The 18,374-nt window shown below is 34.9% G+C and overlaps 4 protein-coding genes across 5 annotated transcripts in view; 1 reads left to right on the forward strand and 3 right to left on the reverse strand.

Annotated features, from left to right (window-relative positions):
• Positions 1-18,374, reverse strand: part of LOC101736572 (mitochondrial pyruvate carrier 1) — a 497,008-nt gene that overhangs the window by 154,014 nt on the left and 324,620 nt on the right. The gene's annotated exons all lie outside the window — the stretch shown is intronic.
• LOC101736003 (repetitive organellar protein) lies at positions 309-9,280 on the reverse strand. The gene is made up of 9 exons (XM_004926790.5): positions 7,850-9,280; positions 6,786-7,019; positions 6,066-6,320; positions 5,255-5,458; positions 4,749-4,975; positions 3,941-4,043; positions 2,946-3,063; positions 1,591-1,751; positions 309-910 (listed from the first exon to the last, which is right to left on the reverse strand). The coding sequence occupies exons 1-9, from the start codon at positions 9,113-9,115 to the stop codon at positions 758-760; spliced, it is 2,721 nt and encodes a 906-aa protein (XP_004926847.2). The 5' UTR covers positions 9,116-9,280; the 3' UTR covers positions 309-757.
• On the reverse strand, positions 11,683-12,522 carry LOC692910 (trafficking protein particle complex 1). 2 transcript variants are annotated; one of them, XM_038011397.2, is made up of 2 exons: positions 12,160-12,522; positions 11,683-12,069 (listed from the first exon to the last, which is right to left on the reverse strand). In XM_038011397.2, the coding sequence occupies exons 1-2, from the start codon at positions 12,256-12,258 to the stop codon at positions 11,731-11,733; spliced, it is 438 nt and encodes a 145-aa protein (XP_037867325.1). In that variant the 5' UTR covers positions 12,259-12,522; the 3' UTR covers positions 11,683-11,730.
• LOC100037444 (mitochondrial import inner membrane translocase) lies at positions 13,305-15,304 on the forward strand. Its single transcript, NM_001098371.1, is given in 5 exon segments — positions 13,305-13,321; positions 13,357-13,483; positions 13,565-13,733; positions 14,043-14,220; positions 14,546-15,304. Coding segments are annotated over 3 exon segments (498 nt in total). The 5' UTR covers positions 13,305-13,321; positions 13,357-13,483; positions 13,565-13,589; the 3' UTR covers positions 14,722-15,304.

The raw sequence follows: 18,374 nt of genomic DNA on the forward strand, positions 1-18,374 counted from the left end.
TTACCTCAATACTGCTACAGATAATTATTCGGAAAAGTTTTTTTTTTTCATATTATAGCCAAAAAAACGGACCTTTCACATTTTTTCTTAATTACCAACCAGATCATTTAACCAGATGAAATATTCAGTGTGCAATAATTGAGTTAACAACACTGAGATTTACTTCGCATAAAAGAAGCATGATACAAACTTTTCCAAGATAAAAATTTCAAGCGATGGCTTAAAGTTATCGAAACATCGGGAATATAATGACGTAATAATATATAGTGACTCGGTGAAAATGAAATCAAACTTCAAAAGAATCCAAGTCATATTTAAAAAATATATATTTTATCGAATAACAACTTACAAACAACGCTGCCTCGGGAATGTAATCGCATAACAATACAGCTAATACAAAAACATAAATATATATATTTATATCTTAATTTTTACATTTATTTACATTAACACACAAAAGTACATGAATATCAAAAACTATTTCTGTTCGTGTCGGCGGGTGATCCGTATATAACAAATCGTAAACAAAGTGTGTCCATGTATGATCGCTCCCCGCCATGTTGCGAGTTAACTTCAATCTGACATTTAGTTTTATTTAAATAAATTCCTTACTAGTTAATTGACTTTAGTAACTATTTATTAACTAGTCGATTTATCAAAAAGTTTGTGCGATGAATATTAATGGTGTTGACAACCGTTTAACATATGGCATTCGAACACTGACGTCACTGTACAATCAATGAGAGTGTAGTGGCAGTCACGCCTTCCAGGGGGGCTTGTTGCCGAGGCATCGCTTAGCGCTCCTGTCCCTCCTGTCGAGGCGCTCCGGGCGGTCGCTGGTGGGCTGCTCCTCGTCCGCGGGAAGCGCGGGGGGCGGCGCCTCCTCTGCACTCGGAGGTTTCACCAATAACTGGAATATTAGAACAATTATTTTTTTATGATTAAGGGATCACTGGTCTGGATGCCTTTCCAGTTTCACCAGGACAGGTGGGTGATACCCGAGCGCCTCCACAAGAGACCTAACAACTCAAGAGCAGCTGCTTCGAATGCATCTACTACCGAATCCGAATCCCCTGAGAAGATCTGGCGAGAAACTCAGCAGAGTTCAACGAGTACGGTTACTGTGTCAATATTGGACGACGGTCAGGTGAAGAGTCTGGCTCAAGCATTCTCCAGGTTCTGTCAGTCATCATCGGGCGTTAGAACTGACTGATTGCCCTTTTAAAGCGAACTCAGACGCAATCTGAAGCCCGTCATTGGCTATGACGCAACTCTGAGTTCCGTGTACTAAGTCCGAGTTTTTTAACGTTCTCGATAGCGTAAAAGTTAACCCAAATTTGTATGCAGTTGCAACGTTTGCCTACGTTTGCCGCTAGGGGCGCTGTTAGAATACATACTAATTTAAGTTAACTTTTACGCTATCGAGAACGTTAAAAAAACTCGCACTAAGCATACTTGAATTAAAAAAAATACGATGGTGTTACCAATGAGATTTGAATAGAATTTTAACTCATGTCCCATCTAATTCCGGCTGTGGTCACTGGGCCCGTGTAACAGCTTAACGTTTCAACTTATAAAAACTAAGCTCACCATTTTGATGTAATGTTGAAGTTCCTCTTCACTGAGTCCTTCAAAGTTGAACTCGTCTGAGTGTTTCCTTGTGGGTGGGTCCTTCTGTCGCGCGAGGCCGCGGTCCGTCACGGAGGACATCGACAGCGGAGGGACAACGTCCTGTGGTAGCGGTGTTGATGCTAAAACAAATTATTATTATTATCGTTGTTAAGGTTGGTTTTTTTCCTTCCTATGCTGATAGCCTTGAGAGACTATATCATCTTCTCGCATTAAAACTGCATAATCTCAAAACTTACTAATTTTACAGGAAAGTGCTTTAAAGGTTTAACACGTAATATTTTTAATATTAATCATCTTTGAAACATTGATTTTTTATTTTTACCAGTTACATTATCTGTCTTTTAAAGTAAGATAAAATTATGTATTAATTTTGTTAATAGTAGTCAAAACATGGTAAACTAAAAAAGAATAATCTAAAACTAAACCACGCTCTTTTGACAATATTTATGAGAAAAATATTGGTGATACCAAATGATTCCGCATATTAACTCAATTTCGAATATTTTAGGAAATTGTACACTTCTAATGCGAAAAGACGATATCAGCTTCGTCCTAATGTGCAGATGAGCTCACGGGGTTAAACCGGAGTGTTGCTAGCACTGCCCCTAGGAAGAGCAGTGCTTCGCAGAATCTACCACCGGATCGGAAACGCGACCCACTGAGAAGATCCGGCGAGAAATTCATTGGGCTGTGTCTGTGGGTTAATTTACTCGTCGAGCCCTTCGTCGCAAGCGCCGGGTTCGACGAGGACGGTGACCGGTGCTTGTGGTACCTAAAAGCACCAATAACCTTGTACAGATTAATATTGTTATTAGTAAAATCGATCACGCTTCACTGTGACTGCGTCGACCGCAACTCTAAGTTCCGATCGGATCAACGATTCAGGAATAAATACCGAACAAATATTGGACTATATTTAATTATATCGAAGGGTGAAAGGTTATTTGGTTTAACCGACATTTCGCGACAAGCGTCGTGCGAAGAGTTTTACATTATTTTCAATTTAAATTTATTAAAATTTATTTTCTATTTTTTAGTGAATTTTATATAAAGCGTGTTTTTTAGATTCTTTCAAGTATTATTTATTTTTCATTTTTTAATTGAATTTCAATTTCTTCATTTTTTTTATTAAATGTTGAATAGTCATCGTTCTTCGATAAATCTACAAAGTTTGAATCGTTTAAAGTGGGTCAAAATCGCGTCCAAAGGAGTCAGTTACATACATACAAGTGAAGCTAATATAAAGTGTGTAAAAACTCCTAAAGATCACTTGTGTTCGGAGACATTGCTAGGTGTAGAGTGGGAATGTGTACCGAGGTCGTGGTGCGGGGCGGCCAGTATGCGGAGCGCGTGCCTCCAGTGCGCCTGCAGGGCGGCGTGCAGACGGGCCGCCGTCTCGCCGCGCCGCCGCCTCTGACACTCCACCTTACTCTGCGACAACAAGCGATGCTGTGGCACTGACACAAGGAACTTCATCAGGAGAGACCTGAGGCGCAGCGCCCCGCCTATTTTTGCGGTGAAGCAGTAATGCGTTTCGGTTTGAACTCGCAGCCGTTATAACTATACTGAGACCTTAGAACATATATCTCAAGGTGGGTGGAGCATTTACGTTGTAGATGTCTATGGGCTCCGGTAACCACTTAACACCAGGTGGGCTGTGAGCTCGTCCACCCTTCTAAGAAAAGAAAAAAAAAGACGTGTAGCACTCGGGGACTGCCGCGGTAAAGCTATTGCAAGGCATTTTTTATCAACTTATGCAATTACAATTAGACAATAATAATTTAATATTAAAATAAAAATAAGACCACGCTATATTTATAAACATTAACGAAAGAAAAACATTAACTGTCCCCTTTACACTTATAAGCTAGACCGCGCTAGAGAGAGAGAGAGATGGGCAGACTTTTCATGATGTGCGTGCAGTGTGACGTCACGCCGCGCGCTTATTCACAAACACTACACAAGCGCAACGTGTGAATGTGTTGAACGCGAGCTACATAGTAGGCGTAGCGGGGGTGTCAGATTATTTTGGTTACGTAATTTCTTGATTCAGTCGCCGCGCTCAAGGCCCGCGACAGAAGCTATGCAATAGCTTAAAACAGCATCCTATGCGTAGTGCGATAGTTCTATTATGAGGACTACTGTGTCCTGATTTCAGGGACTGGTTTTTTGCTAACGATACGGCCTATCAGTGTAGTTTAACAGACGGCACGAGGTCGGACCACCTCCCGACCCTCGGTGGGCTGCCTCTCCCGCAGCAGATATCAGCAGGACAAAGCTCTAACAAAGATAACAATTGATACGGAACCTCTAACAATCCTAGTTTCTCCGCGGCCTGCGCCAGTTGCAGACGGTACAGTTTGATCTCCTCTCTCTGCTTCTCTTCTAAGACGTTGATCTCCAATTTATGCCTGAAAAAAACATCTGCACGTTGACGAGAAAAACCTTTTTAATACGCTTTTATTAGCTTCATGCCGGCCACTCACATGCGCGCGTAGATGCTAACGTTGAACAAATGCCATAGCGGGACACATGTTCATATTTTCAGCATGCCGGACAGATTAAATATAAATAAGTATATTTGAAGTCCGTAAAAGATAAGTTAATTAGTTGTCCACGTGCACAGCGAGTGAAAAGACGTGAACTGTTTAATGATACGCAATTATGAGGATGTGGGGCTTCGAGTTAGAAGATTCAATTGTGTAATTAACATGGTAGAAAAGCTGCCATATTTCTTGGGTAATTTAATTAACTATGAAATTCTATTTGTTTTTTCAACATTACAAAACTTAGTAGATAGTTCAAGCTAGCTTAAATGTAAAGATACAGTCAGCATTAGTGAATGGCAAGTTTCCCAAAAACAACATCACATATACACACATCACACAATAAATATTTTTTTCTTCTTTTTATTTTTTTTATTGCTTAGATGGGTAGACGAGCTCACAGCCCACCTGGTGTTAAGTGGTTACTGACATAGACATCTACAACGTAAATACGCCACCCACCTTGAGATATAAGTTCTAAGGTCTCAAGTATAGTTACATTATATTTAAATAGACAATACTACAAGGCATAAGCCACTACTATAGCTAGGGATCATTTAATTGACTCACTGCTCTTCTATCCTTAATATTTGCTTGTTAAAACTATCCACAATGTTGTTCTCCTTTAACCTCGCATCGTTCTCCATCTCCCTCTCTGCTCGATCGAGCTGCTCTTGAAACTCCTGCAGCTTGGCCAGCACGGCATCTTCAAGCTGCTTCTGGTAATGACATTTCAGCTCGTTCTTTTGCAGTTCTAAATGCTGGCGTAACGTTTTCACCTCGTTGTCTAAAAAATCCTGAAAGAGTAATTTTGTTTTAAAATATGTTTAGAAGACAAGAGAAATCCTCAGAAGATGAAATCATATAGGACTATAGGTTACTTAAGTATAACATTATTAAGGTAAGATTGTGTACTTATGTAACAAAGTTATACAATGGGTCATGTCGGAATGAAGACTGAGAAGTATTAAAATAATTTGCGGTTCATAATATATTTTTAGATAATCTTTTAAAAATATATATATATATATTTATAAGAAGATTGAAATTAAATCTTGAAGTTGTAAAGTACTTACACACTTCTTCAAAACTTCACTGCACTGGTTCTGTTTCTCACAGAGCTGTTGCTCGATCACTGCACAGCGTGATCTCTCTTCATTCACTTTGCTTTTGAGCAGATCTCGTTCTTGAGTTAGTAGCAATGTCTCATCATTGACACTCTGTATTCGTTTGTTGAGTTCTGTTATGTTTGATTTTGTGGAGTCATGGGCAAATTTTTCCTGTAAAAAAAGTCAACAACAATAATAGTCACTCGACACCTTTTTTCCACACAATAATGGCCATTATGCCACATCCATGCAACACTGGTTATCAACATTTATCACTGGTGGTAGGACCTCTTGAGAGACCCGCACGGGTAGGTACCACCACCCCGCCTATTTCCGCCGTGAAGCAAGAAAAACGTCATAAGCCAAAATGAAGGATGCAGGAAGTAAGCAGGACGTTAAACCTTAAAACTGTTTATTAAATTGAATCAATAAAATTTTAACTTTTTATTTACTGGTGGTAGGACCTCTTGTGAATCCGCTCGGGTAGGTACCACCGCCCTGCCTATTTCTGCCGTGAAGCAGTATTGCGTTTCGGTTCGAAGGGTGGGGTAGCCATTGTAACTATACTGAGACCTTAGAACTTATGTCTCAGGGTGGGTGGCGCATTTATGTTGTGAATGTCTATGGGCTCCAGTAACCACTTAACATCAGGTGGGCTGTGAGCTCGTCACTCCATCTAAGCAATAAAAAAAAACAGAAAATTAATAATATTACACCTCAAGTATCCACAGTAAAACAGTTATTATTCCCTGCACATAAATGCTAAAATAGTGTATACCTTCTCCAAAGCTTCCTCTAAATTCTTAACACAATCCGTCAACTGCTTGTTGAGTCTCATGACAGTATCATAATTCTCCTTCAAGACGTCAATTTCTTTATCCTTATTGCTGAGCATGACATTCACGTTATCTAGCTCAGTGTTGAGTTGTTCTTCTAGAGACTTCTTTTCGTTTTGGAGCTGTTTACATTTATCTTGATAGTCATGTGCTAAGTCCAATGTTTTGTATAACTCTGATTCAAAATGTGATGTTTTCTGGAAGTTATGACTGCTAAATTAGTTTTTTTTTTAATAAATTTAAGATTTAGTTTCAGAGTTATGTAATGTGTGCTCATAAATTCTCACTACTGGCAGCTTGTTGGCAACATTTGAAGGGCACAGACAATGGCTGCATTTAAGCTAGCTGCATATCACTGGTGGTAGTGGTACTAGTGATAGGACCTCTTGTGAGTCCACGCGGGTAGGTATCACCACCCTGCTTATTTTTGCCGTGAAGCAGTAATGCGTTTCGGTTCGAAGGGTGGGGGCAGCCAATGTAACTATACTGAGACCTTAGAACTTATATCTCAAGGTGGGTAGCGCGTTCACGTTGTAGATGTCTATGAGCTCCGTAACCACTTGACACCAGGTGGTCTGTGAGATAGTCCACCCGATCAGTCAGCATGAAAAAATCGATATTATTACATTTATAGCCAAATATTATCATTATCTAATTCAGACCTTTTGAGCATCATCAGCAACAACTCTAAAATTTTCTACTTCACAGATCATCTTTTCTAACGCTTTCCGGTGTCTGTCCTCAGCTCTGTCAAGGCTGTTGGTTAGTCGGAGCCAGGCCTCACGTAATTTAGATATAGCAGCATCTTTTGCACGATCCACTTTCATGGCCACTGCTAATTTTTCCTGCTGATCGAGTAGTTTCTTCTGTAACTGCTGAATCATTGCTTCACAGTGCTGATGAAAAATAAAATAAATAAATTATCTCTGTTGTCAATTTATAATTTTTTACATGTTTGGGATTAGCTGGACCCATGCTGATTTTGATAAAAGAATTATATATTATGTCTAGTAACCACTTAGGCCAATTTCATTATTTTATTGACAAAAGTACTCAAAATAATTACTTGAAATTCCCAACAGAAGAGAGAGAGGGAGATGTCTATTGTAAAATCTCACCAATGTCCTGGCCACCAGGTTTTTTTTATTTTGTGTTTTATTATTATAAAAATTTACACTAAAATTTTGATTTTCAAATTGTTTATTTTTTATTGCCCTCATTGGCAGATGAGCATACGGTCCAACTGATGGTGAGTGGTTACCGTCGTCCATGGTATTCAGCAATGCCAGGGGCAGAGCCAAGCTGCTGCCTACTACCTAGAATTACCGTACTCATCCACATTTTTTGCACATACCAAAAACACATACAGGGTAATGTGTTTCAAAATTCACTAAGTTCACAATGCAAATGAAGTTCCCTATATATGAGCTTCATTTTCATTAATGACAAAAGAACAAACCAACTATCCAAGTTCATTCTTTTGTCTTATATTTTATGTAGATATCAGAACGGTCAATTTGTTCCTAGTCATCTAGTTCGTGTCCATCTTTTAGGAAGGCATTAAAAGTACTGCTACATTCCATTTCTTTCTTTGTTTCTTTTTGAATTCTTGTCAAATCTCTGTCTTAGTCTGTGTCTAATGGTTGTAGGTTTTATGTCCTGTCAAAGAGGTTGCACACCACGACATTAACAAAGTGCTTTCAATAGAATGAATAGAATCACCTACCTCCCTTTTTAGTCTTTCTTCTTCCAGCTTTATAATGTCCACTTTATCACCCCTGTTGTACCCTGTAGTCCTTTCTGCCTTATCACCCCACAACTCACTCAAACTCAACAAATCTGAGTCGATGGTATCAATATATTTATTCTGTATGAACTTTAAGCTTTCTCTGTTTTCTCCAAAAGGTCTCATTTCGGGTAATTTGAGCTCCTGGTTTGAAGATGCGGAGTAGCTATCTGTAGCACCTGGTTTATTTTTACTGTAACTTGCCTTATATTGTTCTAAGACTCTTGATGCTCTGTCATATATTTTATTTGAGGAAGGCTGAAAACTATTGTATGTCGTTTGCTGCTTGTTTGGTGTTGATGTAGGCTGAAACTCTTTGTCGAAATTTAATTTCCGTGCACTAGGTGACTTTGTCTGGACAGTATTTGATACTTCATTAGTAGTGTTGGAGTTCTCGTAGCTTTTGACTGTGTTTTTTGAACTTGAAGGTGACTGTTCAGAATTAGTTGGCAAGTTGTTTTTAACCAAATAAATATATTTATCTAAAACACTACTGGAGACCACGCGTCCGCTGGGCAGTTTGATTTCTTCATTTGAATCTAGTTTTTGTGAAAGGTAATCACTTGTAGCTTTTATCACATTTTCAGTGCACAAAGTCATTTCATGACTCTTGTATTTGGACTCGGGACTTTCATATGATTCTACTTTTGTTAAAAACTCATCAATTTCATTGAGTAATAGTTTATCATTGGTTTTACTAGGAGTTGATACAATACTACTGATATCCCCATCCATGCTTTGAATTTCGTGGATGTCGAGATATTTGACATCAGGAGTAGATTCTGTCGTTAATTTTAAAGGTGGCACGTTTCTTCCTGCGCTATTAATTGAGTCCAAACTAGTTAAAGATCGCTCTCTTTGCCTACCGCGTTTAGGTACTTTTCGTCGCCGCCGACGTGGGAAAGTGAAGCAATTTCTGTTTAAGCTACGACTATCAAAGCTGTCTGTACTTATCCAGGTTGTGTTTCGTTTTGAACGAGACTCAATTGTAGAAATATCACTGCTAATTTCCAAGTTTTCTAACCGTGATTCCAAAGTGTGAACTTGTGTAACTAATTTGTCGAGAACTTGTGCTGTACACGATAAAGGTTTATGTACGACCGTTCTAGAAGATTTCAGGAGGGAATCTTCGGATTCTGAACTCTCAACGAGGAAGAAATTCGGTGGTATCAATAAAAGTACGTCCGTGTCGTCAGTATCACTCATTACAGAAAATGGACGGGTCTCTGTCGTACGAAATAGAAGCCATAATACGTGTATTGTACTGTGTTATAAAGATAAGTTCAAATAAGTAAACACTAAATTGAGTTTTACTCCGAAACAATCAGATTCAAACCGTTGCTATGTTTGGATTTATATCATGTCACATATCAACATTTAACAACTGTCAATATTTTTATCGTATTTTTCCACCTAGACAAGCAAAGGGGCATGTTTCATACGCTATAAAATTTATTTATTTTATATTTATTTATAATTATTAAATATATCTGTGTATCGTATCGTATGTATATAGTATATTTATGTGCCACCGGATTCTTTCCATTTGATTTCAAAATTTAATTAATTGTCCATTTTAAGCTTGAGACAGGATGAGATTTTTCACTGGGCATAACTTCTAATAAAGGGATAGCTACTCGAGATGAAGTTTCGCTATGTCGTCTAAATTTTTATGACATTACTTAGCTTTAGGTCCCCTCTTGATTGGAGGGGCGGTAAAGACCGTTTTTTCCGGGATCCGACACCACACAATTATACGCTGTGGCGAGTTACACAAATAATGTCTTAGATTGTAAGCGTGAGTGCGAGGTGCGCTGTTGCAGGTTCCCGCGCCAGACCGATATATTATCATAATTATGCACCAGATGTAAACAGACCGCGAAGTTCACACTTTAGAACGTATTAACCAGTCTTTTTTTTCCTACCTAAGCTGATAGCCTTAGATGCTATTTCAGCGTAACCGAGGCTAGTAGGTGAGCTCACGGGGCTCAAACCTGATGAATTAACCAGTACATTACCGTTACGTACCTAATATATTAATCTGTGATAGTAACTATTAAGTTAATCTGTGGCTATACCATCTTGATTTCACTTTACTGAGATTTTAACTCATACCATATCATCTCATCTCGTTTCATATCATTCCATATTAGGATATTTAATAAACTACCGAAGAAATTAAGAGACTTACATGATTTTAATTTTAAAAAAAACCTAAAAGATAATCTTATTAGTGAAAATTATTATCACGTGAATGATTTTCTTGGGGATGACATTGAAAATAAATGGATTTTTTAATTATTAGTTGAATTATGGATGAATGAATGGCAAATTATATAATATTATAACTATGCACTGCACTAAAATTCGCATGTCAAATAATGACAAAGCATACACGCTGCTTTTAATTTATGTAATAACTCATTTTCACTATGCTTGGCGAATAAATGATTTCTTTCTTTCTTTCTTTCATATTATCATTTTTCATATAAAAAAGTTTTCACTAAAATTAAAATAAGACTTGACCTTAAAGGTCTTAGTAACCAGTTCATAAAATCCTTTTAAAAAATATATACGTACCTATTTTTTATTGCATAAGTGGGTGAACGATCTCACTGCCCACCTGGTGTTAAGTGGTTACCGGAGCCCATAGACGTCTACAATGTAAATGCCGCCACCAACTTTGACATATGAGTTCTAAGGTCTCAGTATAGTTACAACGGCTGCCCCACCCTTCAAACCGAAACGCATTACTGCTTCATGGCAGAAATAGGCAGGGTGGTGCCTACTCGTGCGGACTCACAAGACGTCCCACCACCAGTAATATTATTATATTCAGGATCCTAAAAAAAACTAAAAGAAACACCATTGTTCCAATTAGATTAATTTAAGTTTTTCTTTAAATTGCATTGACTTGTTCCAAATGCAATAATCTGTAATTTTAAGATTATAATAAACACAATATTCTCGATACATTATTTCTGTTTATAACACTGACGAGTATGTTAAGGTAGGCAGCGGCTCAGTTCTTCCCCTGGCATTGTCACCACTCATCATCAGGTGGACCGCATGCTCGTCTGCCTACAAGGGCAAAAAAAACAATCCATGGACCATGCGACCCTGGCTTAGGTTTAAGGGACCCTCATCAATGTGCATTAAGCTTACCTCCGTTCTCCTCACTCCTCTCCATGCCAAGTAATATTTCATAAGAACCTACTAGTGCAGCTTTAGATGTTCATTTCATTATTCATTCAATTATAGAATTTACAGAAATTTTTGATAAAGCAAGATTTTTTTAATAGGTTATAGAGATTTCCAGTCTGGAAGACGAAACTCTGATATCCTCAGTTTTTAATGTTTTTCTTATACAACAATCACAATAGTACATTTAGGTGCAGTACTTAGCATTGAGTGAGGCTCATGTTATTTGTCTTTTGTTTGTGGTCCATACTCTTTGTGCTTTAACTACTGAACAACTTACTGCTTCACATATGACTTCCATTTCATTTCCTGTTATTATAATCATGGGTGACACAAATAAGAGAAATAATAAAAGTGAAATTAAGCTGAAAAAGTAGCTCTAATTATATCTAAGACTAACTATTTGGTATCATTTGCTTTCCATTGTCATCATAGTGATAAAAACTAGCTGTTGCAGTATTATTATGACAATATGTGATAAGCAAAGACGAATGGTATTATTAAAAGTAATGGTGTAGGTAAGCAATAATATAAAATTTTTTTTATATGATAATCCATATAAATAAATAACATTTTTATTTCATTAACATAATTTATTTTCTCTTAAAATGTAACATTTATCAAGAAGCTCTGACAGTATGAATAGGAGTCTGTTTGATAAACAAATCTAATTTACTTTTAAATAGGTCACTGACAATGGGTTCACCCATTTCACATAACGGATTTCTTATCATATATTTAACATAAATTTCAGCATAAATCTTTTTTAGGAGATCTCGGACGCCCTGTGCTTGGTTGTCTGTATTCATCACAAACTTCAGCCCTGAGGGTGTCTCCAGGCAGTGAAGGGTGTATTTTGAAGTTTTATAATGACTAAATCCATCTTTAGGATCTAAAGGTGAAATCTTTGAAACGAATGATTTTATCGAGAAAAGCATTCCGTACATTAATTTGCCTTCCTGAAAGGAAAATAATTCTTGAAGTTCAGTGTCTGCTTTTTCAAAATTAAATGGTAAAATTTCATAAGCATGTTTTAAAATATTAGTTACCTCCTCTATAGACATTCCAGACTGTTTTGAACGATTCCACTCACCATAATACAATAAAGTACCATATCGATCGAATATGTATAAATTGTAAATTGTCATTTTTTATTTTGTCCTTAGAGTACACCGTTTCTAGAACTAAAAAGATTACGAATTTTCATAAAATAAATATCCCTGATTATAAGAACAATAACATCAATATATTCGACTTAATGAATGATTCATATTTCACATTTTGTTACTTTATTATTTGCATTAAAGAAGAGAATATCTTTACTTTACACATAGTGACACTTAATAATAATAATTAATTCAAAACAAAGTAGGTGTATGTGTTTTTTTTATTTGTGGGATTTTATGACCTAGTAACTAAGACCTTTCATCATGTCTTATTTTAATTTATATTCATATTTTTATGCAAAATCATAATATGGAGTGAAATGAAACGAAATGAATATGATTAATTTGAGACATTAATCAACTGGGATGAAAACAAATGAAATGAGATGAGATGATATGGTATGAAAAATTTAATCTCTGTAAAATGGTAGTCATTTATTGAGATTTTTTCAGTGGACTTTTTGGAGGATTCCAAAAAGTTACGTCCAGCGGCTTTGTTTCATTTTCCCACATTTGTGCACTTTCACAGATATTAAACAGTTAATAAACCACCATTATTACACATTTAAACCCGAAGAAACACTAAATAGACAAAATAAAACAAATCACACAACTTCACTCCTCGCGTTCCCGCCAAAAAGTCCATAAGTACACAATCCTACCTTAGTAATGTTATACTTATGTAACCTATAGTGGTTTATTAACTGTTTCATATCTGTGAAAGTGCACAAATGTGGGAAAATGAAACAAAGCCGCTGGACGTAGCTTCTCGGGATCCTCCAAAAAGTCCATTGAAATAATCTTAGTAAATGACTACCATTTTACTGAGATTATATTTCATCCCATTTCATTTCATTTAATTCCATCACAGTTGATTAATGTCTCAAATTAATCATCTTCATTTCATTTCACTCCATAATATCATTTTTCATAAAAAAATGAATATAAATTAAAATAAGACATGACTTAAAGATCTCAGTTACCAGGTCATAAAATCCCTTAAAAAAAGTGTTTAATCTATGCTCTGTGAATTGAACTGTGAAGTGTGAAGTGTTAGGTTATATATAATCTTACTCTATGGTGAAGTGTGAAATATCTTAGTTTTTAGATATGATGACTATATGTATTTAATTAAACCCCCAATTATTAACATAAAAGTAGTGTGAGATCCGTTCTTGTTGCAGGCCTGAAAATAAATAGTCACAAAGTAAGATCGAAATATTCAATATAAATAAAATCATAGCTAAATTTGAGGTTAAATTGCATTCTTATCTAACCCTGGTTTTAGTTTGAACTTTGAAAATTAATATATCATGGATGAATATACAAGAGAACCATGCCCGTGGCGTATCCTTGATGACTCTGGCGGTGCGTTTATAATGGGAGCGATCGGTGGTGGACTATTTCATTCGATAAAAGGTTTCAGAAACGCACCACTAGGCTTCAGTAGAAAAATGGTAAGTATTAATTTTTACGTACTTTGCTTCTCGTAGACTCCAAAAAGATTACCACTTGTATTTAACGCATATAAACAACTTAAAAATAATGATTGACATTTATTGTACTAGACCTTGAAAATTTGTTCAAACATTGAAAAATTCAAATAACTTTATATTTATCTTCGAAAATTTCTTCACTGTAATGTTATTTTAAAGACAATTTTAAGCTATCATGAACTGAAAAAACTTTATTATACTTTTACCTAAAAATATCTGTGTGAAAAGGTGTATACATTTTTGATAAGTAATGCTAAATAAATTCCATAGCTTGGCAGTTTGGCTGCAGTAAAGGAGCGCTCTCCAATAGTCGGGGGTAATTTTGCTGTTTGGGGTGGTATGTTCTCTACCATAGACTGCTCACTTGTGTACATGAGGCAAAAGGAAGATCCATGGAATTCCATTATGAGTGGAGCCCTCACGGGGGGTATCCTGGCTGCAAGAAATGGTAAGGAACAGTATATTAGTTTCTATTTTAGGAATAGATTTGTTACGAAATAAAATCAATCCTAGCTTAATTGTATATATTAGCTTAATTAAATGCCCATTTTATTGAAAATAAATTAATAACCGACTAAGCCACCAATAAACGATGGCAAATATTACAAGGAAAGCTACATCTGATAGCCCCGTTAAAAGGATTTCGTTGATATGTACCAAGATATTAAGGTACATAATAATTATCTATCAAAATATCTATGAATCAGAGATTATAGAAAAAATTATACAAATGACATATTTAGATGATGAAATAAACAAAAGCATTTTTACAGGTGTACCGGCAATGGCAGGAAGTGCACTTATTGGAGGAATTCTCTTAGCTCTAATAGAAGGCATTGGTATCATGTTCACAAGATTAACGGCTGAACAGTTCAAACCACAGCAACCGATATTTGAAGATCCTTCCATCTTAGGTCAAAGTCAAGGACAGGCTCAGTCTTACCAATAGATTATGTTGTTTTGGAAATGGACTGTGTGGCTTTACTCAGAGTAGTATTTTTGAAGTATAAAAAATTAGTAACAAACAAATCGACTTAAACTAAAATTTAAATCTGTTAAAATGCTATATAGTCTATCTGTGTCTGGTTGATAGCTGGAGGTATGCACGAAAGTTTCTTGATGTAATTATTTTAAATCAGGCTTTGTAGACTACAGGAAAATAAATATGAAAACGTTATTTTCTAAATACTTGCTATTCTTAAACAGGCAAAGAGAAACAATATTATAATCTACTTAGTATGTTTCTCTATTATCTTCACTGTTGGTAAGATACATAAAAATACAGTACCATACATAATGCCATTTCAACCATAATTGTATATTTGAAATAAGCTTAATAAGTAGTGTTTACTTATTAAGCTTATTAAGCAAGATGTGTATCTTGTTTGAAAAATTTCAACCAAAATGCTGCCCTCCCTACAGGTGTTGCATTAAACTGTTATCTTTCTCTTGAGTATTTTCAGTTTCATCACAACAATTTTTTGGTAGCACAGAAATCACACCTAAACTAAGCCATACAGTCTTACAAAAAATCTCTTGCCTGTTGGCCATTTTAGTTGTAAAAAACATATATGTACATCATTTGCAGTTGATCAGAGTGTATTTATTTGCATCTGTGATAATTACAGTCCCGTACTGTTGTTTATAAGTTCACTCTATTCTCTTAATAATTTTATTCATTGTTTACTGTGTTATGTAATAATCATCATTCATTTGATAATACGAATTTTAACAAAAAACATTTCCACACCTATTGTCTACAGCTTGTGGCTATAAGTATGTACATCATGGCATTATGGTCTAGACTAGAATGTGGTAACAAGCCATACTTGACTGTATATTACTAAATTATCTGTTATTCATTAGTCTCAGATGGAATTACTTTATTACAAAATTCTCTTACTTTAATTTTTATCTTATCAACTTTTTATGTACTTACTGTATTGCCATAAGCAGGAATGTTACTTTCAACTTAATTATTTGTTCCCATGGTTGAGAGTGACTTTGAAATTGCATGTATGTGGCATTAGTGAAAGTTAAAGTTAGTCATTAAGATTATTATCCTGTCTTGTGATTAACTAGGCTGATGCTGATCTTGTATATTGTTGTTATAATTTATTCATTGATGTAATAGTTGGGATGTTTCTTGTAAAAATGAGAGGTAATAAAAGACTAAAGAAACTTGTTTTTATTTTTATTGTTATGTTACAGGTTTTTTCAATCAGTCAAATATTATTTATCAAATTAGTTAAGTTAAAAGTGGTATAAAAATATTGAATTTTATGTATATTGGTTAATCTAACATGAATAAAATACCATTATAAATAATATTATTGAGGTCTATTTGATTTGCTTTGAGATTTGGTTTCTGCAACTTGACAATCATGGGGTTTTAGGTACCTACCTTGATTTGATTAATATAAAATAATTTAAACCTGGGTGATATATTTTATGATGATTCCAATATTGATTAGTCTTCCTATGATTGAACTTAGGCATGATATAGTGGTTGCAGTTTTGCTGATTGTACAATTTTGAATGTTTTTTGATTCTGTGGTCACTTTTAAGTAGAGTTTTATAGTTTACATCAAGCCCTTGGGAGTTGAATGCTCAACCATAATGCTTAATTATCAATCACTGGACAGAAAGTCTTATTATAAGAAACTATCATAAATTATTGAAACAGTGTAATTTGAATATTAGACAAACTATATTTTTGGGACAATTTTATCACACCTAGTAATAGTGTTTATTCCCGAAACAGAGTTATAGAAATACTGATAATTCTAGACATACTAACGAACATCATAAATAGCACTTATTTTTAATTGTATTTTATGAAGACCTATGAAACGTGAACTTATTAAATCACACGTGTAAGCATAAACTGGCTTAGTGTAGCAAATACATGTATTTTATTGTATTGCATAATAATATTACGGTTCAGACACAGTTCACAAAGACTACTACTTTTTATTTATAATTTAAGATAAAAATTAAAATTAGGATATTTAAAATTAGTTGAATCTAAATTACTTCTTGACAGAAAGAAGATATGTTAGTCTTCAAATGCATTACAAAGTGCAAGAGAATAGACATTTATTTTTATTTAAATATTGGGGTATTTCATACCTACTTATATTTGGGGCATTAAAGTATGATAAATCTAGTATAGATTTAAAAATCATTCTTGTCATTTGTTTGTTTGGAAATTCGTGATTGTAAATTTCTGATAGTTGGCTTTATCTATGTTTGTAAATTAGATGCTTTTTGAACATTTTCTCCCATTTTTCTGATTTCCTTGATAACGTGAGCCAGAACTTCAGGGTCTACGCCCAACTCGCATAGTCTGATGCAAGTTGACAGTGCTTCCACGTCCAGCCCCGTGTTGAGGAGTTGTGATATCTGGTGGATTAATTGAAAGGTTTCCCGCGCTTGGCCTACTTGAGCGTTCCTCTCCGATGTCATGTTAGTTGCTGAAATTTAAATTATGTATATCGTACAAGATGAAGTGTTAAAAAATGACCGGCTTCTTAGATGTGAAAAATTTCTATGTAATTTAAATATGGATTAAAATAAAATGGATAATTCAAATGGTCAATAATTCAAAATTTTTGGTTAATAGCCTTCATAGCTTTATGAGTGCTTTATCAGAACTGAGAGACATTTTACCAAAACTGTAGCGATTGTCTAGTGTAGTGTTTGATACTTTTTGGTAATTGTTCGCTACGTATTTAAATTATTACTTTTTCAAACTTCAGGAATGGATTAACATATTTTTAACGTTCATTCCATACAAACATACTTCTAGTTCTTATAATTTGAAAAAAAATTGTGTTTACTATTTATTCTATCTTCACCACAAAATATACTTTTATTTGATTCGTGTCGAAGAGGCAAAAGGAACATAGCTCATATACTCCTAGGAATTCTGATAACAATGTTACGATTCTTGACAGAATGTTACATTTTTCAAACGTATATAAAAAAATAATTATGATGCTTCTTTTAAAATAATTTATTAAGAAAGAAAAAGTTCTTTATTTAGTATAAAAACGCTAAAGAATAAATAACATTTAGCCGATATAAAAATTATGGAGTATGATAGGTAATCAACAGTTTCACCTTAAATTTTGTAAGCTAAGAAAATGATTGTAGATTGGCCATTATGTAATACAAACATAATCAAATCTGTTAAAATCTAGCTGTTGTGTTTATTTACCTGAACTTTATAATCTTTTAATATAATTTTAATTTGTGCCATCTTTTACCTACTACTATCTTCAAGGCGGGATTAGTTTTTGGCGGGAATGCGAGGAGTGAAGTTGGGTGATTTGTTTTATTTTGTCTATTTAGTGTTTTTTCAGGTTTAAATGTGTAATAACAGTAACTTATTAACTGTTTAATATCTGTGAAAGTACATAAATGTGGGAAAATTAAACAAAATAGCTGGACGTAACTTCTCGGGATCCTCCAAAAAGTGCATTGAAAAAACCTCAGTAAATTACCATCATTTTACTGAGCTTATATTTCATCCCATATCATCTCGTTTCATTTAATTTCATCCCAGTTGATTATAAGAAGAATATAAATTAAAATATG

The sequence above is a fragment of the Bombyx mori genome, chromosome 6 (assembly GCF_030269925.1).
Source record: "Bombyx mori chromosome 6, ASM3026992v2".
NCBI classification, from domain to species: domain Eukaryota; kingdom Metazoa; phylum Arthropoda; class Insecta; order Lepidoptera; family Bombycidae; genus Bombyx; species Bombyx mori.